The sequence below is a fragment of the Elaeis guineensis genome, chromosome 11 (genome assembly GCF_000442705.2).
Source record: "Elaeis guineensis isolate ETL-2024a chromosome 11, EG11, whole genome shotgun sequence".
NCBI classification, from domain to species: domain Eukaryota; kingdom Viridiplantae; phylum Streptophyta; class Magnoliopsida; order Arecales; family Arecaceae; genus Elaeis; species Elaeis guineensis.
The window spans coordinates 87,657,895-87,685,519 of NC_026003.2; the positions used below are offsets into that span (position 1 = coordinate 87,657,895).

The window sequence follows — 27,625 nt, forward strand, 5'->3', positions numbered from 1 at the left end:
AGAGTCCATTATGAGACTATGCTGTGCTCCTTGAGATAATCTAAATTTTTTTTATTAAAATATTCACCTCCTCGATCTGATCGAAGAACTTTAAGAGATTTTTTTATTTATTTTTTTACTTCATTTTTAAATTTTTTGAACTTTTCAAAGACTTCAGACTTGTACCTCAAGGTACATGTACCCATGCCATGAGAAATCATCGATAAAGATTATAAAGTAGGAATAACCTCTTCTGGTCAGCACATCAAATAGGCTGCACACATCAGTGTATATCAGAGTAAGTAACTCTGTGATCTTTTTTCCATGTCCCATAAAAAAAAACTTGATCATTTTTTTTGAAGGCATGATTCACAGACTATATATGATTCAGTAGTCAACGGATCCAAAAGTCTAATTTTCTCCAACCTATTAATCCTATCTTCTTTTATATGACCTAGCCTTAGGTGCCACAAGTATCTTTGGTTAATTTCAACTTTAGGATGTTTATTCCTAATGGCATTCACATTATGCTCAATATAATTCACAGAAACATCCACATGTAATTGAAAGAGATTGTTTATAAGGAAACAACTACCAATCTTTTTATTTCAAAAATAAATATTATAGTGGTCCTTAAAGAAACTAATTACATAATCTTCTTGTGTTAAACATAAGACAGAAATTAGATTTTTGCTTGCAGCAGGTACAAAGTAACAATCCTTAAAAACTAAACTAATTTCTGATGGTAGTCGCAGAGGATACATCCCCATAGCCACAGTAGCAACTTTTACTTTATTTTCGACTCGTAGGGTCATCTCGCCTTCCCTCAGCCTCCTACTATCCTCAAGACCCTGCAAAGTAATGCACAGATGAGCACTAGATCCAGAATCTATAATCCAACTAGATGTAGAAGAAATCATGAAATTAGTTTCTATAACGAGCATACTTTCAAAAGGTGCGCCTTCCTTCTTGTTCTTCAGGCTCGTCAGATAGCTAAGGCAGTTTCACTTCCAGTGACCGTCCTTATTATAGTGAAAATATTTTTCTTTCTCAATGGTCTTCTTCTTCAGAACTTTTTTCTTCAGCTTGTTCTCAATCTTCTGCTTCTTTGTAGATTTTTTCTTCTTCCTAATAGACTTTCTCTTAAAAAAAATTAGCTCCACAGTGAGAATAGAGTTCCTCAAACTCTTCAAGGTACCCTCAGTGATCACCAGCATATTGACCAACTTAGCTATAGTACACTGGATCTTATTCATATGAAAGTTTGGTCTGCTTTCAATCTGATCTTTGATAGAGCTCCGATCAGCCTTTGACCGCGGCCTTCTCACTTCTTCGAGTAGATCTGACGACTTTTGATGCTTCGAACCCACCAGATGGCACACCCAACACTCTTAAAAGTGGAAGAAGGTCTGAGATCAGAGAGAGAAGAGGGAGGATGTGTGGAGAGGAGAGGAGGAGGCATAGAAATTTTCTATCTCATGAATAATCTGTTTTATGTTTAAAAGGGGATCCATTATATAGGCATCTGATGGATCCATTATGTAGGCATCTGATCTGATCAGATGCCTTAAAGTAGAAGGACTCTACTAAGGGATCAGATGCCTTAAAGTAGAAGGACTCTGCTAGGGCACTACCCACCCATCATAAATTTTTTCTCATTTAATCACACAAAATCATCGAGAAACATCAGATGGCATGGAGATAAGATAAGGTGGTTGTCACCACATTCAATCTCCTCAATTTTAAATTTAAACAGTTCAAATTTGAATCCAAATTCAAATTCAGATAGAGCTTTATCTTTTATCCTCTAATCGAATTTGAACTCTTCAAATTCAAATGAGGATGAAACTCTTATCCTCTCACCCTTATCCATAAGTGGTGCCACCCCCTTGGATCTTATTCATATGGGGTGCCACTCCATTTGCGAACAAAAGACATGATGAAAGGTGTGGGGTGCCAACAGTTGGTGCCCCCTCCCTATATTTTAATTTTTATATGGACGGCTTGCTTCAGAGACTCCAACTCTTGGTGTTCAAAATGAGCTTGCTACAATTTGGTTTAGCCCTATCTAATAGGAAACTCAAATTAGGTTGGAGAAAATGGATTTAACCATGTGCTAGCATGGCTTCCTTAAACCCAAAGCTAGGACTCAATTGATCCTAACCCAATCAGACTACATTTAGCCTAATTGTGCAATCCTAAACCAATATCCTTATTTGTGTGACCCCATAGATCCAATTATATCTGGTAGTAAGATATGTTGTGATCTCCATCAACAATATCATCGAAACTCTTTTCAATTCAGTCAATTAGGAATCATTGATCATCAAAATGATTCTAATTGATCCCACAATCTACCAGTGACACCTAACAGTATGTGGTGGCAATCTAACAGAACTGAATGATGAACCTTTAAGTGCAGTTATCATATGATTTGATTCCTCTATCGTAAGTTTCGACAAGATATAGGTTAAAGATAACTCATCAAATTTGATTCTTATCATATGTTAAAATCAATCGACTCAAGTCCGATGTGAAATTCAATAGAAATACCTTTCTATTTTTTACATTGCCATGGCCATGGACTTTAAGACTCAGTCTCGTAATCTATATAGGACTACTCCTCATCTACTGAGATCGACAGATCCCATCTTGATGCACATCCTATTCTTACAGTGAGTCTACTGTAGGAACCAGATCTAGGGTTTCAGGGTTAGATCTTGAAACTTTTTCAAGATCATACAGCGGAAGACTAAAATAAATCAAAATTTATTTTCTAAAATCAGAGAATCCCTAGATCTAAGATTCTATTACATGATTATTACATAGTATTAAATCAAAAATTAAAATATATAAATATAGCATGAACTACATGTTGATCATATCAACATGTTTCTATACTACATCTAATGTATGTATTAAACAATATATCAGATCTATTATCTTGCAAGTTAGACGTTCTAACCTCGCTGATCCAGGCTTGAGGATGATGTTGTAAGCCGCACATGCATCCGGCCTCTAGGAGTCATCCACACGAGCCCACGAATCTCGATCAGAAGTCCTGCTTTAGAAAATCAGCACAGTATGCTAGTATTGCGCTGATCCTTCTTTGATGGTTGATCAGGTGCCTCCTTCTTCTTGATTTAGACTCTTTCAAAAATGGAAAGTAGAAGGAGAAGTTTTAGATCTGAGACACTCTCAGGAAACTCAAGATGGAGGGAGGAAAGATATGAAAACAAACAACCCTAGAAGAAGACCCTCTTCTTCTTCTCGTTTCTCTCTCTAGACACCCTAACTTGTGTCTTTTATATCTCCACGACCCAAAAGTCTTTCTCTCTGATTTTTGGATGGCTCAAAGGTCTCTCAAATCGATATCTTCTCTAAAAATTTCATAAAAAAACTCATTTTATACAGAGAGATATGATAGAGTCCTTGTCTAGGTCAAATACCTAGTCAAGGCTTATCCAAACATGGCAAGTTAAGGGGTGCCCAACTCTTGAGCACCTCCTCCATATTTTCATGCATGGATCACCAGCAAAGGATGCACAATGTGTACCCTAAAAGTCATAAAAATTTTAAAAAAATTTTGGATAAATTCGATGCGAAATTGAAAGAGTTTTGGATTTCTAAAACTCTATCTCATAGAATTCGAAATCCAAACTTATTCCTTTTTGATTTGATCCAAACCACCTTCCATGTAAGAAAGAAGAGAGGAGACCTTTTGTGAACGTGGGAGAGATCTGGGAGAGGGCTTTTGTCACACAAAATAAGAGGTGATTGGCGTTGAATGAGAGAGAGGGCGTGGGGAAGGCTTATGTGGTGCAAGGTGGAATCCTAGTCTTACTAGGATTCTATCTTATGACTTATTTTAATTTGATTTTTCAAACCAAATCAAATCAAAATTAGATCAACCCAATTAAAATAGGTCTTAACCCAATCAAGAACCTAATTTAATTAGATTAAATTAGATTTAAATCTAATTTAATTTTCTAATCAAATTAGAAATTAGATTGACCCAAGTCCTAGTTGAACTAGGACCAGTTTTTTCTTGTACTTGGCTTATCCAATAAACTAATTGGACTTGATCCAATCAAGTCCAAACCAAATCTAATTAAATCATATTTAATTAGACTTAATCTCAACCCATTGGCTTAATCAAATTAAGCCAATTAGCAATCGAATTGCTAATCGATCCTCTTGCAACACTTGCACTGGGTTAAATGTCAATCGTATTGATCATTTAACCCTAGAACGATTCTTAATCATTGATCAACCATCCGATCGGATCATGAACTCTAATGTGTGTGACCTCATAGGTCCGAACCTAAGTCGGTAGCACAGGAATAAATTTTTGTATCAATCGAAGTGACCATCTAGCAATGGTATCCGACGACCGGATAGGTCGAATGTGTAGAACAACATCCTTAGAATTCATGCGGATATAGTTTTCATATAATTCATCCCCTTGACCAAAATGATCATAGGACACCCCAGAGTTCAACTGTCAACTCTGATCAGGTTGTCCACATTGTATTTCAAAATATCAAATCCATCTAATGGATTACCCTGGCCAAGATTTTACAAAATTGAAATACAGCGACTCATTCTTCTCCAACTCTTGGAGTGGTCAATCCCATCTCGATCACACTCTGACTTCGCAAGTACTTGACTGTGCCCAGAAGCCTTCCATCTCTGAATTAGAAATTCAGTTAGTCCAGTACCAAAGCACAGTGAGTTGCTTGCAAGTCACTGAGGCGATCTCAAGTCTAAGGGACACTTATACCTATATCCTATCAGAGACATTCTCGACAACAGAATGCTCTGGAGTTGGTCACATTCAATGATGATGTACCCTTACATCTCACCTGTATGCCATACCAGTGTCTCCACACTCCTTGGTTAAGAGGACAACCAACCCATATGGCCTACAGCGACCTATGCTCGATAGAAGCTGTCGTCTTTATTAACAGCCTATCATTTGGTCGTGAATAGTTTTAAGGACTAATCGATAAATCTTCTCTTTATCGAACTTAAATAGTCCTAAGAACTTCATCATAATAACGGAGTTCATTAGAAGATAAAAGCTTATGATGAAGATGCCAAATATATTTTATTTATTAACAAATCAATTACAATACTTGGTTGCTCAACCGTCAACAGCTTGACGATTGGCTTTTTGGGACATATTCCCAACATCTACTGCAGCCAATTATATCTCAAAAATCTGTATGGCTAGAAGATCGAGTTATGATGTAGTCAAACTATAGCAACCTCACTATGAACAGCTGAGGCACTGCAGGTTAAAGAACTAGTCATCCTACTGTCATATCGAGTTAGTCACTGATGAGTAGGTAGACATCCTAGTAACTACTCATGTTTGGTCATGCTCAATACCCTTGTTTCTAATAAGTACTTGCACTCTCATTCTGGTGTCTCCACACCATAGATTCAAAACTCATCTATCTTAAGAAAGCGATTATGTACCAATCTCTTCGGATCAAACACCATCTTCATGATAATCCTATGATCAAGAGTAATTTATGAATTAATTATAATAACATATATCTTTAATTCTCAACTCTTGAGAATATATGTCATTATATCTATTAACTCAATGAACGATTCAGAAACACTTAACAACACAAATCTGAATGGAAACAAACCCAATTTATTAAGTATAAGTCAATATTAAATATGTCCTAAAAAAGTATTATAAGTGTCGGCCAATCTGGTTTCTAGGACATACATCTAACATCAAGATGCTTCGGAAGAAAGGTGGGTATGCATTGAAGGTGAGGGGGTCATCGTGCTTCCGATCTCCCTCTTGGAATGTCTCAAGCCTCCACTCAAGCTTCTAGATCTTCTACTCGAGGATATCCTCACACCAAGATTCTCTAAGACATGGAGAGTACCCTAGAACTTAGCCTCCTCCCAAAGACTTGGGGGTTTGTTGCTACTGATCCAGTCTCTTGGAGCTCCATTGGGGTGACAATGATTGGTGTATAGCTAACTCGAAGTGGTGGGAGTGCCATGGGAGCCTCTCTAAGATCCTAGGACTAGACCAACAACAGTACTGTGATGGAGCAGCTTGGTGGGCTGGCTCCCACCAATTTTACTTTTCCACTGCCTACTGGAGTTGCTAGACAGTAGTGATTAGTGCCTAAACCTGCTGCACTAGAATTTTGAATTGTTGATGGTCTACTGCTATAGTGGGTGAAATTAGACCCACCACTGGAGGCTTCAAGTTCCACTGGCTCCATCGGGATGACTGGTGGTGGGAGGCTGCAGAAGTATCTTGCATCCTAGTTCTCACCTTCTTTTCCTTCTTTAATCAAGAAATAGGTAACAAGTGGCCTTTCTCTAGTGCCAATCTGTTGCTGTAAGTTTTCAAACTGACATCGATCATCCGTCGATGTGGAGCTTGGGCCTGGTTGAAGGGGTGTTTTCTCTTTGAAAAATCTGCAATGGAAGTCTGCACACACCAGAGGTGTCTTAGTGGGGGACCTTCTGATATTTAAATTAGTCGGAGCTTGAGAATAGAAAAGAAAGAAGGGAAGAGATGGGAGCATAAGGGAGTGTACATGTGGGCACTATATGTTCTCTGTGTGGGTGCTTGCTTGCTTTCCTTAGGATCTCATGGTTATCTTTTTATATAGAGATGGAGCTTTAGGTTATTATGCCTAAATTTGGTAGGCCGTTAGGCTCTAGTTTGCTACGTTGTTAGGCTTTGATTTAGTTGGCCGTTAGGATAGAGAATCCATCCACTAACCTGCAAAATATGTCTGTTAATCATGGATGCTAGTTGAGAATTGCATCCACATTCTAGATGTTGTTGGGAGGTTCCAGCGAATCGATCTTGCTGTTGAGATAGCTAGTGATAAGGTTGGCATGGCACCGGAGTACCGTTCTCGATTTGAATTCAAGATTGATTGAGCATGTATGAGGTCATAATCCTCAGGATGGTATTATCTAACATCTGGGTTAGTTTTCGAAGAGCTGGAATTGGTATTCACTAAATTAGCATCCATCTGATGATGAGGTCGGTTGTCACCTAGGGTCATAGACTTGCGTGACTTTCCTTTGGGTTGGAGCTACGATAGTGTTTAGATTACCTCAGTTCCAAGCCAAGGTACCCTACTTAGTAAAAAATGGCTCACCTAAATAATTCTCACCCCAACATGATCCATAAGAATCACCAAACCACTTGTAGGTCAACTGGATTACTTTGGATAGACTTGAATAGGTTTCAGAGTAAGATTTAGTATATCTAAGACTTGATCATAAATCAAACCTTCTAGAGACCACAATTTTCTCATGGCAACTTTTTTAACGGTCCAACAACAAAATGAGGCTCTCACCAGTACTATGACTACCTCACCAACCTCATACAGTTCATTACACCTAGTTGATGTAAGGAATTAATGATGTTCGAGACTAGAGAAATACTTTGATTATATAGATCTTCCAATCCAAGAGAAATCAAATAATATATCACAAGACAAACCTCATGTACGAGTCATAATCCAATTGCAAAATGGATTTTATTGTAATATAATCCAACCCAAATTCAACAACTTGGATCTCATTAATATAAATAAAGGTATTCTATTATTATTTCTTTTGTTAAAAGATGAGTAGATTGAAAGAACTACCATTTTTATTTTTCTTGTACTGAACCACTCCAACTCACCTAACCTCCAACCTCCAAGGCTTAATCTGTCTTTGGCCCGTTACTTCACCCACAACTGAGGTTGATCACCCTGATCTTCCCATGACTTGCCAAACTTCCAAACCCAGCCCCAATTCTCATCTGCGTCCTCAACTCTTCCTTACAGAACCCCGTAGCCTATTTGCCTCACCATGCCTCTATCCCAGCTACCTTGATCACTTCCAACTTCACCTCAACTTTTGACCCACCATCTTAGTGGCTTCTGGGCTCTATGGCTTCGGTCCAAGAGGAGGAACAGAAGTTAGAGGTTACCCATCCATTTTGTGATCCATACTACCTTAATCCAAAAAGGGGAAGCAAGGTAGCAAAGGATTTTTGTTCTGTATTTTCCCTTCATTGATTTGGGTTGGGATCAAAAGAGCCATATACCGCTTTGACCATTTGCCTGGTTAAATTGCTTAGATCAATGCTTTGAACACTTTCCCAACAATTTGCAAATTTTAATTTGTCTTCACCCACAATTGCTAGTGGATGACTTGTCTACAAGCCACTCAGGTCTGATTTCATCGTTATTATGTCATCCCTACGAAGATTTGCTGATAATTTTCCTGCGAGCACATCATGTATATCCAATTCTATGTATATTCCAAGTAATTTGGTCCTACATGGTCATAGATTGTTTATTGAAATGAATGAAAGCCGGTAACTTGGATCAGGACTAGGAAATATCCAATGTAGACTTCTTTTAAAAGGGTCCCAAGGGCATATACACCTCATCGGTCTAACTGGTATTTCGACAGAAAATCAGGCTGCCCTTTTAATTGGGGGTGTTGATGGACCGAGGGGCTGGGTCAGGCCTAAGCCGCATACAAGCATGGGTCAGGCCTCCGCTCCGATTAAACCCTGATGGCCTAGGCCAAAGCATGACCCAATTTAGAGTAAATTTTCTTGATGATCCAGGCTCAAATCAAGACCTTGATCTTTTCCCTACTAAGTAGGGAAGAAAATGGATTGGATAATCTATCTAGATTCATGTTCGTATCCAAATCTTTTCGGATAAAGATAAAAATTTGAACATCCAACTGATATTTATATTTGTATTCTTATTTATAAAAAAAAATAAAGGGATACAGATAGACAATAGCTGATCCGCATGTAAATATCTGATTCCATTTGTAACATTATTTCATTATATATAGCATTTATTAACTTTTAAAAAAAATAAATGACTGCATTCACATACTATCACTTAGTAATATCTTTGATTGTGCGGTTATAAAGTTTAATTATATTGTGACTTATATTCATATTTTCAGTATTCGATTATATTTATATTTATTTAAAATAAATATTGATATAGACTTTTACATCTGACTAACATCTATATCTATATATACTTGTATTCATCAAATAAAATAAATATAAATATGGGTATATTAGTATTCAATTAGCATTTGATTTGGTTTGAGCCCTACTATCAAAACTTGGCCAAGGCCCAAGCCGAGGCAGCACATTGATTGAGATTTCTAAAGAGCATGCCAACATGGGCTTTTGGACTAAAAAATCAATTCAAGGTCACTTTTTTCTAAGTCAGGTCTTCAGGCCAGCCTGGATTGATAGCCACAACATTAATTCAACCCGAAACGATCATCTAAATTGATGAAGTAAGATTATACATCCGGTGAACATTGTTGTCCGGCAATAAAAAGTGGACCCCAAAGATGCCACATGCTTGAGTACTTATAGGGGACTTCAATTAATTATAGTATAAGGGTAAAGATTATGTTGGTGCCACATTGAACAACCAAGACTAATACCAACACATGCAAGTTGTGAGGACTCATGTATTCAGTTCCACATTGGCTACTTGATAAAAATCTTGGATACTTATATAGGATTAAAGAATCTAAATGATATCTTCTGGTTAGCTTTTTTGGATGAGATCCTGAATTACTATAAATGGCATTAGGACTGACCCATCGTATAGCCCATATCAATTAGGAGACATTATAGAATAAGTTCATTAGGATTGATTATGAGCCAATCATGATATTTATGGATAGATTTATATGGATTTAAATCCTTAACCTAGTAACGATGTCAGAGCTTAAATTAGGGGAGTATGTGAGGACCTTTGCAGGTATGTATTAAGTCCTAAATTTGTTATTCGTTGAAAAAATCTTGGATACTTATATAGGGTCATAAAATCCAAATAATATTTTTTAGCTAGTCTTTTTGAATACAGTCCTAAGTTTTTTTTTTATGATAATGGGAGGCACATGCCATCCAGTAATTTATTGCAATATCAAAGATGAATTTACGGTGTTTATATTATGAGCTACTTGAGGATGTGGTCAACTTACATATGTCAGAGGGAATTACATACAGAATAAGAGTTTATATTACTCTTGTAACGTTTACTAGAAAGTGCTTGTTTAGGCTACAAGCATTTGCATAGGCTCATCTCCTCTTTCTTTTGTCATGGTTGTGGGAAAACATCTTTTTCAAGCTTCAACTTACACTTGGTGCCTATGGTGCTCTATATATATTTCTTTTAATGCCACGAAGAATTGTGGCTTGTTTGTCTCGAAGGTTATTGAAGACCAACTTTTAAATAAAAACAAAGCTTCCTTAAGCACCAATATGGTGGCGTTTGCTTGAAATTAGAAGACTCTTTTGTATCTATCCTTCCATGTGCTTCAGATAATCATTTCAACTAAAGAATCATGTATTGATCTTAAGCTTTGCTTTGTCTTTTTTCCTCTTTACAGTCCATCAGTTATTCAAGGAAGTTAGGATGTAGGAATTCTCCATTTTCTCTGCAAATAGGCTCCAAATTTGCTGGTAAAAGGATCATGAAACAAAGATATGTTCTGATGCTTCCTCTTGGCTACCACAGAGCATGCAGTTTTGCGGGGTATTCCACTTAATTCATTTTTGAAGATTATCCTGTACAAGTAGTTTTTTGTTGATTGCTAACCAGTTGAGCAATTTAATTTTCTCCGGTACGAACCCCACCATGATTGAAGAATTTATAGCAACCTTTTACTGTAAATTTTTTAGTGCTGTTTCATTTTCATTCAATTTTATCATCTCCATTTGTGAGTGTTTTATCCCTTAGCAGCTGATTGAGTTTTTTGATCTCTTCCCTTCCTCTCATAGGCGTTACTGCCCCTATGATATTTCTTTGAGAGTGAAAAACTTCTGTTATAGTCGCATGAGGCTTGTTGCTTAGCATGAAGACTAATGGGAACTGCTCTTTCAATGGTAGTTTGTTTATTTAATGATCATACCACAAGGAAGGCTGTTTGCTTTTCATTTTCTACAGTGAATTTTATGCTTTCAAAGAACCACTTCCTAACCTTGAAAATGCTCCTCCATGCCTCTGATGATAATCTACAACTTCTTGATACAGGCTGACTCGAAGGTCTGTTAGAGAAGTGTAGATTTTTGATTAATTTTTGCCAGGGCCTTTCATGTTCATGAAAATACTTCCACCACCATTTTAGTAATAAGCACTTGTTAAATAATTTCAGATCAATGATGCCTACCCCACCTTGTTCTTTTGGCTCGCAGAGTTTTTCCCATTTTACCAAGCAAAAACCTCCTGCACATTCTTCTCTTCCTTTCCAAAAAAAGCTTCTCCTTTTCTTGTCGATTCTGTGTTGTTACACAAGTAATTGAGATTCGTTTGATGAAGTATGCATGTTGATAACATTCATGAAAAAGATTAGAAAGTCTAACCTCTTAACAACACTTCACATCTCCAACTAGATTAAGACATATTATACAAGAAGTTGATACTCTTAACGAATGCTTCGGGGTATTCATTAGTGGAACCCTATGTTAAAGATTTTATTTGGCAAAATTCCAAGTGTTCATGAGTAAGCATTTTTTGAATGAATTGTATCATTGTGAAAAATACATTAATAAGCATATAATTGACTGTCCTCACTCGCCAGTATTAGGATTCATAGTAGTTTAGTGCACATCATGCTAGTATTACTATATGTGATGCTTGATGAAAATCAAAGTTAATGCAACTAATAAGCCATAAGTGCTTGAGCATTAGAGAAATAAGGAACTGAGCCATCAGTCTAGAGAAATAAGCCAAACGTGATCATGCTAAAAGTCCATTGCTTTCTTTTTGAAGATAAGTAGCCACATACTAACTTAAATATTTCCACAGATATGAAGCTGGTTGTCATCAAACTTTTCTATCCCCAAGATTATTAAATTCAAATTAGCTTAGATTCAAGATCATTACTTAGCCCAAGTTACAAAAGCTTTCAAGATGACAATAAACTTCGTACCCCTCCATATAACAAGGCAATCACCATCCTATAAACTAACCCCTAACGAGAGGCAGGCCAATGGCTGTCACAATGAGCGTGGAAGGAACTCCAAAGACGATATGACCCCAGAAGGTGAGCGTGTACCCAAACAACTGTGACCGCTGCGCTTGCTCACAGACGATCAAGTTTGCAGCCGAGCCTAGCAGCGATAGGTTGCCAGCCACCGTACTCACCCATGCAAGTATGAGCCATGCTCTCGTCTCGTCCGCTGGAGATACTGCTGCTGCTGATTTTGCTACTTGAGCTCCTAGCAAGAGCACTGGATCACCAGCATTGCTTAATTGATTAGATCATGTACATGAGGCATGGGAAGGGAAAAAAAAGGTGGTTGAATGTGTGATATATATGTCTTGTGATAACAAATTGTTAATTTATTTCTTTTTTGAATTGCTAATTAATATGCAAATTGTCATGAAAGTGCAGTTTTGGGTCTACTTTCAACTCTAACTGATATTTAGTTTGGTGAATAATCATTGTTATTTGTAAATTTGGAGACAAAACTAGGCTGCAGTCCAATGGCCGCATTCAACCTAAGTTATTCTCATAAATGATACTCTCACAGCTGCTTTTAGTAACAAAAATATAGATGATTTTGGTTGAAATGATTCTTTAGGATTTAAGATGGGGGTTTAGTCGGTAGGAATGGCGCATTTCTTCAGCTTGCCCGTTGAAACCCCTCTGATCCCAAGCCAAAATCACAAAGCTATGAATCAGATGGCTTAGAAAGATTCATATACAAAAATTTATTGAATTTTACAGAAGAATTTGGCTCTTTTTGACAGATGTGCTACATATATATGCCTATGCAAGTGAACAGCACCTGATCTGAAAGCGTACTGTTAATTTCTATTCATTAATATAAAGGTCCCTATTAGTGACTTACAGGAGTATAACAAGTATATAGAGATGAGTCACTAGGCCATTCAGGTCCTTCACTATGAACAGCTTTACAGGTTACTGTAGGATGTCTGCATTTCAAATCTCAGGCCAACTTTATTCAATAAGAATCTATCAATATAGGGTCTCATGATAGCATCTTGTCGGCAATGTAGTTGTTCAGGTGGAACACTAATTTTAGATTTGATGCTCTTTGCTTCCATTAAAATCATAAAAAAACATATCTATGCACAAAAGTGATCTTTTCTACTGATGAAATGTGCATCGTTTTATAATTAAAAAAGAAAAGGCATCTCCTCGTTTGAGTAAGATCTCGCTCTTAGTAAGTAAATGAATTATTATTCTGCTTTCCCTTAAAAAGATAGTACCACTTTCTTTTTCAACAGTTCTTTGATGTTTACTTAAAACTGTGTTTGTTTAATACTTAATTGTTCCAAATATTACAAAACAATAGGACGCCGTGATTCCAAGTCTAATTTATATTGAATTTTGATGCTATATCTTAAAGTTGTGAATGCAAATGGAATGATGCTAATGAGCATAAAATTTAGTGTAGGTTACAACACTAAAGTAGGAAGCTAAGAAATTGGAGGGAAGAAAGTTAGTTTACCAGTGGGCACATTGGAAGCGAAGTTTGAGAGTAGTAGTATAACAAGAGAGAGCACCACCACTCCACTAGCATGATTGATCCGTGCATAAGGCTCCATGAAGTTCCACAGTGCACTCGGTAGTCCCGTTTGGTTGAAACCATCGACAGTGATGAACATCCCACAGAAGAATATCAACAGCGAATATGATACCTGAGTTAAAGACGCTCGTCAGCTTTACCATAGAGCGTTTTCGCAAACAAGGAGGAAATATGAAAGAACCTGTCCATGTAGAGCTTGGTACGTAGGAGGAAATGATTCACCGAAGGATTCAAGCTATCGATGATTATGCATCTGTTTACTAAACATTAATTACTCTTTTGAAAAACTAACCATTTCATACACTTGACACATGTTTGATTACTCTTTTGAAATACTGTAGAAAGCCTGACAATCATGGGCGAAAAAGGATGTACGGCCTACAGAAAGTTCATGGTGCATGTACAGCACTTTATGAAGCTTTCTGAGTCCTCAATGGTCTCCCAAAGCCATCATATCATCGATAATGAAATCAATCCAGTCATCAGATTCCTAATTTTCCTTTTAAAATAAAGACTTTCAAAGAATGATCAAACTAATATACAGTCTAAAATTAATTAAGATAAAACTTTTTTTAATAAACATGAAAAAAAGATATATCAGAAAGTCTCATATCCCAACAGCCATCTTCTTTGACATTAAAGTCAGGAGACTTCTGGCATCAAGCATATTTTTGGTTACCTTGTCAAGGCAGGGCCCAGCATCCTGGAAGTCGATGACCACGAGAGCAAGGGCAGCAGAAATCGCAGTCCATGACATGTTTAGCCCCATGAGCAGAGAGATCAGCATCCCTATGGTCACAAGATAAACACAGCCCTTCAAGATCAACGCCTTCTTAGTTAAAAGTCTCTTCACATCAGAGACTTGCAAGGAAGCTATCTTCGTTCGCGGCCTGTTCTTCCCGACATCATCCCCACAAGCTCCTTCTTGGGTCACATGCGACATTCTAGCAGGAGAGAACTTATGAGAGCTCACTTCATCCTCATCCACCGCTTCCTCCATCACCTCTTCATCAACCTTATTTATCTTTAATGTGTTCCAAAACATGCATAGAAGAAGTGCAATGTTGATGACCACCCCAATGAGCATGGCAGGGAGGATACCTGTAAGGAATTTTCCGAAAGAGATCTTACTCTGAACAGCTATAACCAAGTTCTGCGGGTTTCCAATTGGAGTTGCTGTGGAGCCAATATTGGCACTTGATGCTAGTGCTAGAAGGAATGGTTTGGGTGGCAGATTGTGCTGCCTCGCGAGCTTGAGAACAAACTCAGTCAGCACAATGCAGGAGGTGTCATTGGTGAATAATGCACTCGACAAGGCCGAAATAAGGCAGACTCGGCAGAGCAAGTCCTTACCACCTTTGCTCTTCCAAGAGAGAAACCAGCCCAAGTACTTAAACATGTGTGCTCTTTCGAGATAGATGCTGACAACCATAGTTCCGAATAGGAGGCTCAGGATCGGGATGTCGATGGAAGCGTAGGCTTGCTCCGGAGTGATAACTCGGAAGATGACCATGAGCAAGGCACCAAGTAGAGATCCAGCAGTTCTTCCAATAGGTAGGAAGGGGACTGCGGGGAAAACGGCTAGCACCCAAAATATTCCAAAGGCGATTGAGCCCAGAACCACTTCAGCAGTTGGAGCAAGTGCCATTTCTCTATGCAGAAATGTCAATGAAGTGCAGCTGAGATGGAGAAGGATAATTTTCAGTGTTCCAATGAATACTCTCGATGGAGCGAGCCTAATACTTCGATAAGACTAACTGCAGCAAATAATGAATTGAAAGTTCAGTACAGAAACTGATGGAAAGGTTGGTGGTAAATGTTGTTACTGAGTACTCAATCCTCACCTTCTCAATCAAGAAAGATTGTGGCGTCAAAGATGAACTTAGTAACGAAATCAGTGCAACAACATTGTTTGGCCACTACCAAGCTTCCATGAAGATCATACTTGCAGTTCATATGACATCCTCAACAAAAAGAAGCTGAACAAATCTATCCACGTAGTGGCTTCAACTTCACAAATTTTGGCGTCCTTGGAGTGAAAGAATAGTGAACCTAACATGCAGAAAGCACATGGAGACAGCGAGATGTCAGGGAGAATGAAGAGTTGGGAAAAGCCCGGGAAGTTGGTATGAATCAATGGCCATAGGTCCCATTTTATAGAGTAGCCCAAGTGGCCAAATTATGTAGTTACGTTAGTGGGAATGAGCTTTGTTGGTGCTGGTATTACTTTAATGTCAGCAATGGATAGATACTGTTTTGATTTAACAGCAATAATGCCATAGATCTGAAACGTGATTGGATTCCATCCTTGTATGGAAGGACCAATATTCAAAACCCTTATAATGGCCATCCCTTGTTGGAGTCATTGCGTATACGAATTCTAATTCATTACGGGTGGCAATTTTATCGATCTACCGGATATCCATCCCAATACGATTTGAATGGGATAAATTTTATCTGATCCAATTAAAATCCAAAATATATATAGATTTTAGAAAAAAATTCAAAGTGAATTTAGATCGAATTCGGATAATAGTATGCCATACCCCAAAATCGATCCGATAACTCTTATTAATATAAATTCTTAACAAGCCTTAACTATCATTAAAACATACCAATTCGGCTGCTCTAGGCCTCCCAAGTCCCACCCGACAAGAATTCAAACCCTAGCCTTCATCTTTCCTATTCGGCCAGTGGAGGCAGAGGGGGTGAGCACGGTGAGCGGAGTGAGTGGAATGAAGGTGGGTGGAGAGCGTGGAGACACAAGCAGCTGTTGTGAGAAAACTCTAGTGGGGATCTGGGGGCTCTAACGAGGTGAGGGGTTCGAAGGACGACCAGTTGGCCTGCAAAGGAGGAGAGCAGAATGGTATCCACAGCTCTAAAAAGATTCGAGTCATCATCTAAGCTTTCCCTATTCAGCTGCTCCAAGCCTCCAACCCAATTGAGACTCACAAATCAAAGAAAAGAGGGAAAAAAATTAAAAGATAAATCTTCTTCCTATATAGATTGATCATTTTTTTTCTTTTGCTTTTATTGCTTTCTTTTCTTTTTCATTTCATTCTCTTTTTCAGAGATATGTGGGGAAGGTGAGCACCTTAGGAGATCGAACGGCTGAGAGGGAATTTTTGATCAATGGGGCTCATGAGATTTTTGATCAAAAGAGAGAGATTTTGGATATACTCGACCTGATCCGATCTATTCTTACATTTCTGTTTTATCTGATCCGATCCAATTCGAGATGGGTACGGAATGGGTATGGATATAGATTATTTTTCTGATGGGATGGATATGGATATTGGTTGATCTAACTAATATCTGGCCGATTGCCACGCTACAATTCATCACAAAACATTTTTTTTGCCTTTTAACGTGAGTCCATGTTTGCTTGGTTGAGCCTTAGGTTCAATGGAATAAAATAAAAACTGGAATAAAAGTTGCTTGGTTGAGGGGTCTTGTAGTCAAATGTCATAATGGATCCTTTTTCGGTCTTTTAGTGGTGTTAAGCCGTGAGAGCTTCGGACAGCATGTTTTCTTGCATAAAGCATCTAACAGGGCATGAGAGGATGAAGGTCCTAGACGGGATTTTTAACAGTGCTCCTTCCTAGCAGAGAGAGAGGAGAAAGAAAAAGATAGGCTTCTGATTGTGAATTTTATTATTATTTTATTAAAATAATTTTGTTTTAGTTCCCATTCATTATTATTGCCGTCTTGCAACTCTTTATACTTTTTTATATGTAATATTTATTTTAGAGTTTAAACAGATATATTTGATTTGCTTTGAATATATTTTATGTGATATTAAAGCTATATATAATTAAAAATTAATTGTTCATATATTCTTAACTCAATATGGCTAAAAGGTTTCTAATAATTTATTTTGTGATAGTGCAAAGATTTGAACATTTATTTTGATGATTCAAGAGATAAATTATTGCAACTGACGTTGCTATCATCTATCTTCTTTGAGATCAACATACTCAACTTCACTAACATTAACATGGCTATTTTTACTATTATAATTTGTCTCCATAAGTTGAACAACACCTATAATTCAATTTGAAAATCTATTGTCAAGCCTTATTTGACATAACAAGATTTATAGGATACTTTAGATTAGTCGGAGATGATTCCAATAGACATCTTTAATGATTAGACTGTGAGAAGGAAAAAAATATTAAAACTAAAAGATGATTTGGATTATTTAAATTTCAGTAGATAACAAAGATTATCTCTATATCCAGGACATACAGGAGCCAAAGAAAATATGGGATTTGTCCACTCAAATTCCAATAAGATAATACATCTCAAATAAAAGTTGTCTAAAGAGTGGATTTTGCTTCCAAGCTTCCTCCAAAATCCAAAAGAAGAGCAGAATTGGTTCAATGTTAAAGATTTGAAGTAAGAGGAGCATGAACAATTAGAAACTAATTAGATTAAGTTGAAAGGCTAAGAGCATGACAAGATTAGTTAGCTCAAGTATCAATCAAGTTATGAAGAAGATTTAGAAGAAAAAATGGTAGATCATATAGATGCTATATCAAGTTCAGAAATGATCATGACTTATAAATAGGTTGATTTCGAAATTACTTAGAAAAAGAGTCAAAAGATGTCATAGTTCATCCAGTAATAGAAATTTAAATGGAGTCAAATTATGCAGATGCATCTTGTGCTAAAGTAACCGTAGATATAAATGTTTATTCTAGAAATTTAATCAGCCACCTTGACAAAGATTAGATTAATTTTGAAGTAGTTTTAGAGATTAATCAATAAGAAGTTTTCTTGGTGTGGATGATCTATGTTGTACTTTCGTATTTGACAAGATTTTTGATATATTAATTAATTTTGAAGCTACTCCAAAATTCAAACTATTTGAAGACTTTATACATAAAGATTTAATTCTATGTGTAGGAGCCGGTCATAAACATGCATATAAATAAAGCTACTCAACTACGGGTATACGAATATGGTCAAAGTTTTGTTTCTAATTTTACTTATTTATAGGTATTGACTGATGCTCACAATATTTGCAATTAAAAATTAGATGTTCATTGTTAAATGCTTGATAGAATCTTGGTATAATAACCGCCAAATCAATACTAAGAAAAAGTGTTGAAGAACATCATCGACTATAAGATATGCATGCATTGAAGAGGACACATCAGTGCAAAAGATTCAAGTTAACAAAGAAGATACATAATTTAATTATTGGTTAGATAAGTAATTGCATATTATTGTTATTATCTATAGGAATCAGCATTCTCATGCTCACAAAGTTACCAAACATCAGAATAGACTTAAAAGGAATTTGATAACTATTCCCACCTTCGAATTCTTGTCAGACAAACATGAAGTTAGTATTAAAAGTACTCTCTTTTTCCTATGCTCATGGCCTGATTAGGCTAATTAAATTGTGCCTTCAACTTCTGTTATAGTACATTCTTTCTCGGATTAGAGCATACATGGCACCACAGTTGCACTCTATTATCTACGGATTACATTAGCGCCATGTTCGTCATATTAATTGTATTAAATCAATTATGTTGAGATTGTACACGCTTCTTAGTCAAAATGAGCTATTTACCCTTTCCTTTACCAAAAATTAAAAATTAAAATAAATAATAAAAAATAAAAAAATAACTGGCTGTCCTTTAATTGTAAAGCAAAGTTAAAATATCTCTAAGGCTTAGTTTATTCTAATTGTTTCAAGTTATCAACATACAAGCTTCCTTTTCTTGTTAAGTTTCTTTTTTTTTTATTATTTTTTTTAAGAGTTAAATTAATTGGAAAAAAAAGAGATGTTACTTTTTCATAAAGTATAGTCTTGGGTTATGTCATATCACCAGTTAGTTTATGTTTACAACTGTTATACTATGATTTTAGTATTTTAGGAGCTTGCGCACGTGTAGGTCACACATATTTCATCAACCCACTTCCCCTCCATTTACCAAAAAAACGAAAAAGGCCTTTTCCCCTCCATTCTGCACCATCGAGGAGACCAAATTTAGAATTTGAACGTGCGTGTCAACTTTCTCTAATGCAAGGGGAAGGTGCGTGTCAAGTTATAAGACTCCACGCCAACTTGCAGAAAAATCAACGCCCTCTTCTCTTGCTTAAATTCATCCTTTCCTGGACACTTTAAAAAGAACCCACCACACCTCCAAAAATGACTAATGAACTTTATTCATGCAACCAAGCAGTACGTGTACCATAAGCTAGATGATATCCTTTGTTTTGTATGAAACTTATCTTACAAAGTTGTCTCACTAAGCTTTATTTATGTGAAAGAATATTTTACTAAACAATAAGAAGCTTTTCTCTGCGTCTTCAAATATTTTATCATTCTTTTGTTGAAGATCTTGCACTAGTGGTCCTTTCTGTTTACTACTTGAGAAAAAAATCTTCGCAGCAGGAGAATTCACCCTCTTTTTACAAAGCTTTATCGATCAAGAGAGCACATTGATATATCCCTAAAGCTTGTAAAGGTGGACTTTTCTCTGGCTATCCAGTCTTCACCTACCCACTTGAATGACTTAGATATTTGCTATGTACCAAAAAAGGACTTGGATATTTTCTATGTTTGTCGGCTTACCGACCCATGCTGATGGAAACCAGAATTCTCCAACCAACCTATATCAAAAGTAGTAGTCATATCAATTATTGCATTTAGCATCAGCAGAATAATATGATTAGGCCTTATCAACAATTTTTCGTGACACCCCACTTTGTAATTGGCATCATACCTGGCACTCTAGTATTCCAATTGCCCAATGGAGGTGCTTTAGATGTATAACCGTTACAGTATAGTCTGGAAGTGCTATCTTTTTTCTTTTCAGCAAATTTCGACCTTAACATATATATCTAATCTTAAATGCGCTCTGAAAGGGTGGTAGGGAGGTCGAAAATATGTTGGATCTCTTGAACATTAGCCAAATGCAGTTTTTGCCAATGCAATGTACTCTTAGCATGCATAGATACATGGCTTGTGGAAGACATGTCCACGAGCTCTAATTAGACAATTATCTTCCACATTCTAATCAAGATGTGGTCTATAGCCAGTGCTGTTTTTATGACGAAAACACATGTTTAGGTTCACTGAACTATCTCTGAAATAGTTGGAAAGAATATATACATACCTACATATGTATGTATATATGTATATGTGTATGTGTATGTGTATGTATGTATGTATATCCCAAAAAATATGGTGGGATAAAATTTTCAAATATTCAGCCTCAAAGTATGAATTCATGGCCGCTCTCAGTTGGTTCCCATTTCTCTCCACTTGGAAAAGGTCCAACACTTGAATCCAAGACATCGCATCCTACCATATTTCTTAAGAATAAAGATTAGGTTAAGGGAGTACTTAGGGCTTTATGTGCAAGTAAATGCAAAACATAGCTAGGCACCTTTTAATTGTTATTTATGTGGCTTGTAAAGTAAACCATCCCTTGAATCAAAAAGTCAGTAGGCATGCTGCTCTAGCTTGTCAACCTATCTTCCAAGTCCATCTACTTCCATAACATCTTCTTTACTACGTGGAACAGTTTTACATATGTAGGTTAAAAGGTAAGGCACCAGTCTATCTACAAGAAATGTATCCCATATACATGTCATCTATCAGAAATGGTATATGTAAATTGTATATAGAATTAATGACGTTTAATTTGAACTCAGAATGTTGGCATCATAAACTTTTTAATTAGAAGGGTCAAATTAGAAACGTGAATGCTTTGAGTTCCTCCTCTTGATCAGAAATGAAAGTTGAATTTTGATAGTGCTCCTAGAAGCTCAAATAAACTCAATCATTAATCTAAAGCATTTAGGATTCTTAATCATAATTTCTGGAGGCTATGATGATGGAAGCTCATCCACAAGTGGCAGTATTCAGCTCCAAGACAGTGTACATGGTGAGATTGTTATAATGTGATTGGTTACCTTCTCCATCTGAGTCTTAAACATCATTTGCCTTTTCCAGTTTCAAATTCAAGCATTGTCTTAGGATAAAAGTCTATGGTGTGCTCTGGAAGGCATACCTATTGGTTTATTGTCTGTCATAGTTAGGTTTTGCCGCGGCCCCCCGCGCCCCCCCAACAATCAAATGATACTAGAAAAGTGGTAATCTTTGTCAAAGGGGTCATATGAAGCTTTGTATTTTTCATGTTAAGGATGGTACACTCGAAGCAGGAGTCTTTTTCAGTTAAAAAGTTAAAAAAACAAATAAATTAAAGTACAGGCAGGGCTCAAAGATTACGATCTTTATGGCCACGGGCTTTTTGTTAAAGAATTCGATAAGGCAATAAGCTTCTATAGATCAGAGATCGAATGAGCACGAGTAAAAAGGGAGAGAGTAAAATTAAATACAGACTACCATTCTCGCTAGACCACATATATACCATACTGCAATTGTATCCACATGATATGAACTCAGTGACATGAGCTTACTTGTCCAATGCATATTAAATAACTTATCTGCAACTCTTATACTGCAGTCTAAGGGTTGCATGATAGCTTATTTTCATATGTTATTTTTCTTAAAAAATTGACAGCTGTCACTAGAATATATTTATATGTGTGTGTGGTGTTATTGGTTGACCTAACAAAGAACGTGCTCACCACACGACAGGATTGATGGCTTTGATGTCTCCACTAGAAAATATAGACTAACGCTACATAGACTCTGGACTCATCGATACAAGGTCATTATCTCAGACTATGACTAGTAGAAAGGAGCAACATCCTATAGTAGACAATGACTTATAGAGCCCAACAAAAATTTTGAATAAGAGTCTCTTGGTGACATCACTAGCCAAAGAAAGCCATAACACGTCTTGTAATAGATATATGAACCCCATTGAGCTTGTGGTTGTGTTCCACTCAGAGGCACCAAAGCCCTAGTGGAAGCAGAGCCCAATGAACTGGCAGGGATAAGGAACCAAGCGTGGCTTGTGGATGTTGCACTAAGTCATGAAGCCATTTCTTAAGGTCAGTTAACACTACGTATAGGAGGCGTCTATCTCTTAGGTAGGTTTTGGCTTGTTGCGAAGAGTGTCGGATATAACGCCACTGGTGCTTGGTGGTTGCTGGCTCGTAAGCTGAGTAATGAGAGGGATTCCACAACAAGCTGAGGTACGACAGCAGTTGAGAAGGCAACACTAGTGGTTCCATGGAAAAGGGAATGCAATAAGAGGGAGTTAAGTGCCATGTCTAGTGTCCACAGCCGTATACTTGGCCAAAATTATGCACTATGTCGTGTGGTTGGAAGAGATGTGGAGAGAGAGATAGATAGATAGAGAGAGAGAGAGAGGGCTCAGATCATGTTGCTCCAACAATATTGTTGGACCTAATCTACAATACAATCATTTTGTTTTCAGTTGGTCACTACTCGGGTGTTTGTATGTGTCACCAAGTCCGACATGCAATTAGCTTGCAACATCTGTTGCTTTAGCTTAATATCTATCAAATGTTTTGTAGATTTATCTGCATGTCCCAAACATGATCTTGTATTCTTAAAAGTTTACTTAAAATATTACAGAAACTATAATTTTGAATAAGTTTGTTTGAGATATGTGATGGGATGCTATCATCTTCTAGGTTTGAATAATCTGGAAATTATTCCTGCAGGCACTTGCATGATTAGAGAGAGGTACTAACCAGTGAACCAAGATTTGTTGTAGAAGCTTCTATTTTTGTAATACGAACTGCACGAGCCTTCATCTGTTGTTTTTTCAGCCTTGGTCCAAATTCAAAGAATCTGCCTTATGCTCTCTATATACTCTTTCTTAAAAATAAAAAAATCTCCATTGAATTTAGCTTTTGCTTGATAGAGATAAATATAGGAGATGCGCAGTATAGAAATGGGAGCATATTTGTTGCGAAGGAATATAGTCATTAGTAACTCTTTCGGTATAATCAAGCAACCCCTGTTCAACCCATGCATCGCTAATGCTCAATTCTAGTTTATGTTAGCATTTTAGTATCATTATATTAGCCATATTTTTTATTAATGGCATAGTTTTGTTAGGATGCAGCTCGCTTATATTGTCTTAACCATTAGTAAATATTGGTTTGATAGGCATTTTGCATGAGATATTGACATACATAACACACACACACACACACACACACACACACACACACACACATATATATATATATATATATATATATATATATGAGATTATGAGTTATTGATAGTAAAAATAGTTCCACTTGATATGGGTGTGCAAGAAACATTTTAAAAGTCCAGCACAAGTATTATGTATATAAGTGGAAAACTAGCTTTTCAGATGTAATATTTAACAAGAATTGACATGTGTTATGTCGATTGATTTCATAAGTATTATTGAAAATTTATTAGCTTTTTCCAAGTGTATAACGGACAGGTTCAAAACCATGGATCAGTCCAATACCAGCCGCCTTTCTCCACTTTCCACTAGGTAAACCCACCTTCTAGAAGCAGCGAGCAGTTTCGACATAATTAGTGATAAGAGTTCTGTCGGTAAATGGCGACAAAATGGCAGAAAATATCTGAACATGATATATTAATGCACCGAGCATCAGCTTTTTGGGGAACCCATGTAAGACGTAAGTTGGACTGACATAAAGATCGATGTTTGTATAGTATATGGGTCATGTAGATGCTATTTGCCTTCATAACGGTGTACATAATGCTCTTTTTCTTGTCAACACTAAAGTTAGAATCCAATCCCCATAATTTAAAATTTTAAAGAAGAGGGACTAGAGCCTTGTAAAGTTATCAAGGATCTAAATTGAAGATAGGGTGCATTGTGTTCTCAGAAAAGATAAGGTGCAGTGACTAAGAAGCAAGACCTTGGAGATGACATTAAGAATTAAATTAAAAACAATTGTTACTCTTGCCAATGAAGATAAATAATTAACAAGTTGGCTAAATACGACAAATTAATTTTTCTTTTTTAGCAAAACAGTGGTAAGACCATCCATTTCATTAAGGTAATGTAAATAAAATTTAAATGAAGAAGTAAAAGGGTTATCTAAAATACTAAGAGGATTGCAGCTATGTGAACTCAATCTTTAGTTTGGTGAGGTCAAAATCAAAAGGCAAGCTGTTCTACCATTTAGTTTGGTTGGGACAGTTTCAAATGAACTTTCATACAAGCTACTCGTGCTACTATATATTGACCTATATTCTCTCCCAGAAAAGCTAGCCCAAAAATACTATTTGGATTCCTTGCCTCTATATATATGCCCAAGATCTATCCATTGCATAACCAACATGGGGTAAAATATATACCCATGCAGATCCTCGTACACTATCTTATTCAAATCCTAGCATCCTTGCTAAGCCAAGAATCCAAATGCAATCACAAATACCATAATTGGCTATGGTCAACTCTATGTAGACATATGCTACATTGCCCCCTAGTCTACATGGATCATGGATCTATGCAAGCATGTATTTAATTATCCCACATTGGTTGTATACTACATAGATATTAGGTATATATATAGTAGATCTTGGATACATATATAGGATTAAGGAATCTAAATGATACATTTTAATTATTACTTTTTTAGGTGAAGTCCTAGATGATTATAACTGGTATTGAGTGGCTCTAGTCCATGGTCCATGTGGATTATAGGGCACTATAACATGGGCCCATATAAGCGAACCGTGAGTTGATTGTGGTTCTTTTAATGGATCTATCCTTAACCTAATTAAAACACTAAGATTTAAATAGGAGGGTTGTGAGAATCTATTTGGCTATATATTTAGTCCCATATTGATTATACACTGGATAGACCTTATATATATATATATATAGGGCTAAGGAATCCAAATACTCTTTCGATCAAGCCTTTTGGATGAGGCCTTGAGTCATCGTATATATATTGTCGAAAAATCAATACAATATTTTCATGATAATTATGTAAAAATAAGGCCACTAAAAATACCACTTCCACAAGTCAATTAATAAAGTCTATTTTACATATATATCTAACATAGAATGGCCCATTTGTTTTTTAAGTTTATTTTTTTTGTAATTCAATCTTTCTATATGTCAATCTAATCATACTATATATAGCTCCAAAATTTTGTCTTGCGGCATGAGACCGATCTTTGTAGATATTGTATATATATTTTTTAAATTATTTTTAAGCTATGCATTGTTACATTTGAGAAACATTTTAAGGATCATGGTCTAACTTAGCTAGGGTGCACGACAAGTCAGAGAGGTTCTACCTAATTAGTATATTAATTCCATAGTCAGGCAATATGGGATCTATGTCTAATAGAAAGGAACATCCAATTTCTAGTCAAAATGCAATTCTAAGGTTGACTTTTTTTTTGGGTAAATCAGAATATATTATGAGATGCACAAAAATATAAAATATTTACAACCCAAAAATAAGACCACCCCAAACCATAAAGCAAAAAAATGACCCAACCCACAAGTAACACCAAAGAATATAATACAAAAGACTGACACCCAACTGATAATCAAAAGAAAACCAAAAGAAATTGTACAACGGAAGAAACTAAGACTTTAAATATACGCTCCACACCCAGTTGGCCGATAAATATACAAAATAAACTTAACAGCTGATATAAGTCCTTCATGATCAGAGTATAAAGATTTCTAGAATAGCAATAAGCAAGAGCCAAGGTCATAAATATTGTAGTATAGAGTAGGAGTAGAGATATTGATACCAACACTAGATGTAGAGAATCTCAAAGAAGATCGGTTGTGAAAATATATAATTATCTGCTGTAGTAGCTAAATCTGTAACTGTGAACCACCTCCTTGATTCACTTATGCACTGCATATAAAGTGATATTAGCAGATAATTCTGATGCTGTAGATTAGAAAGTATTAATAAGCGTAGAGGAACTCTTATATCATATAGCATATTCTTTCAATAAATCTGCAATATAGGTATGCTTAGAGGGGGAGAATAATATATAGTAAAGGAATAATCAACATGACTCTCAGATTTGAAATAGAAGGCAGTAAATAAGAGGAACAACATCCTGTTAATATCCTGAGTATTTCCTTCAACATGCATAAAACAGCCCAGATTAAAAATTAAAACAATACTATCCTTCAAGCATAGAAAATCAGAAAAAGGGAGCCAAGCCCAAGTATCACTATACCGCACAGGCCACCAATTCCACTGATTCTTCTCCTCAGATATCCACCAAATCAATAGTGGACTCATCATCAGGTACTTCAGATTATAGATAAAAAATTTTCACAATTAAAGAAACACCAAAACGGCAGCATAGCAAAGGAAAACTCAAAACTGACACCGGTTGAAAACCAATGATTTTCCTTCCAACATTTTTATTTATGACATAAAAAATTAGGGAGAGAAAGCAAAGCCCAAGTGTCCCAATGCTATCCAAGCCAGTAGTTCCACTGATTCCTCCCCTGAGCCATCCACCACATCAACAGTGGATTCATCATCAGGTACATCAGTTTATAGATTAAAAAAATTCTGACAAGTATAAAAACAAGAAAACTATAGCATAGCAAAAGAGAACTTAGAGCTGACACTGGTTAAAAGCCAATATTTTTTCTCCCAACATTTCAGCTGATGGCCAGACTAACACTGCTGGTCTGAAAAAATCAGGCACAGATGAATCAGAGATTGAAAAATCTTTTTTCACCCAAATCGTATCAGCATCTCCTCATTCAAAAAAAGTACCACTAATATCAGACATAAGAATATTCACAAAATCAGGCTGCAAGTGATCCATTGGATCTGCAATAACAAAATCCATAAACCTAGCTTTATTAGCCAGGTAATCAATTCTAAGGTTGACTTTAATCAAATAGTTGGAAAGCATAAGAAAAAAGAGGAGAAGAGGAAGTGAGGAAGAAGGACAAAATATTGTATCAATAAAAGTGGTATATGATGGCTTAAGATTGGATTTGATTTTGTTATAGAAGAAGCAATATGGGCATCCATTGCTTAATTTTATCATGATTGTTTTCTTTACTCATACCCCTTGTTTGAGCACTCCAATGGCAAGATACACTTCTATTATCAAAG

General features: G+C 36.4%; 1 protein-coding gene across 2 annotated transcripts; it reads right to left on the bottom strand.

Moving 5' to 3' along the window:
* Nucleotides 1-11,763: 11,763 nt before the first annotated feature.
* LOC140852480 (silicon efflux transporter LSI2-like) lies at nucleotides 11,764-15,702 on the bottom strand. Of its 2 annotated transcripts, none has more exons than XM_073245686.1 (4): nucleotides 15,433-15,702; nucleotides 14,268-15,267; nucleotides 13,511-13,700; nucleotides 11,764-12,262 (listed from the first exon to the last, which is right to left on the bottom strand). In XM_073245686.1, exons 2-4 carry the CDS (start codon nucleotides 15,234-15,236, stop codon nucleotides 11,997-11,999), a joined length of 1,425 nt encoding a protein of 474 aa, XP_073101787.1. In that variant the 5' UTR covers nucleotides 15,237-15,267; nucleotides 15,433-15,702; the 3' UTR covers nucleotides 11,764-11,996. The 2 variants fall into 2 exon arrangements, with proteins under 2 accessions (XP_073101787.1, XP_073101786.1); XM_073245685.1 differs by having other exon boundaries at nucleotides 14,268-15,345.
* Nucleotides 15,703-27,625: the final 11,923 nt, after the last annotated feature.

Coding starts and splice junctions, on each gene's coding strand:
- LOC140852480 (XM_073245686.1), bottom strand. CDS start 15,236: ATGGCACTTGCTCCAACTGCTGAAGTGGTTCTGGGCTCAATCGCCTTT. Junction 13,701..14,267: donor CTGGGCCCTGCCTTGACAAG/GTAACCAAAAAT, acceptor TCTTTAACTCAG/GTATCATATTCGCTGTTGAT. Junction 12,263..13,510: donor CGCTTCCAATGTGCCCACTG/GTAAACTAACTT, acceptor CTGGTGATCCAG/TGCTCTTGCTAGGAGCTCAA.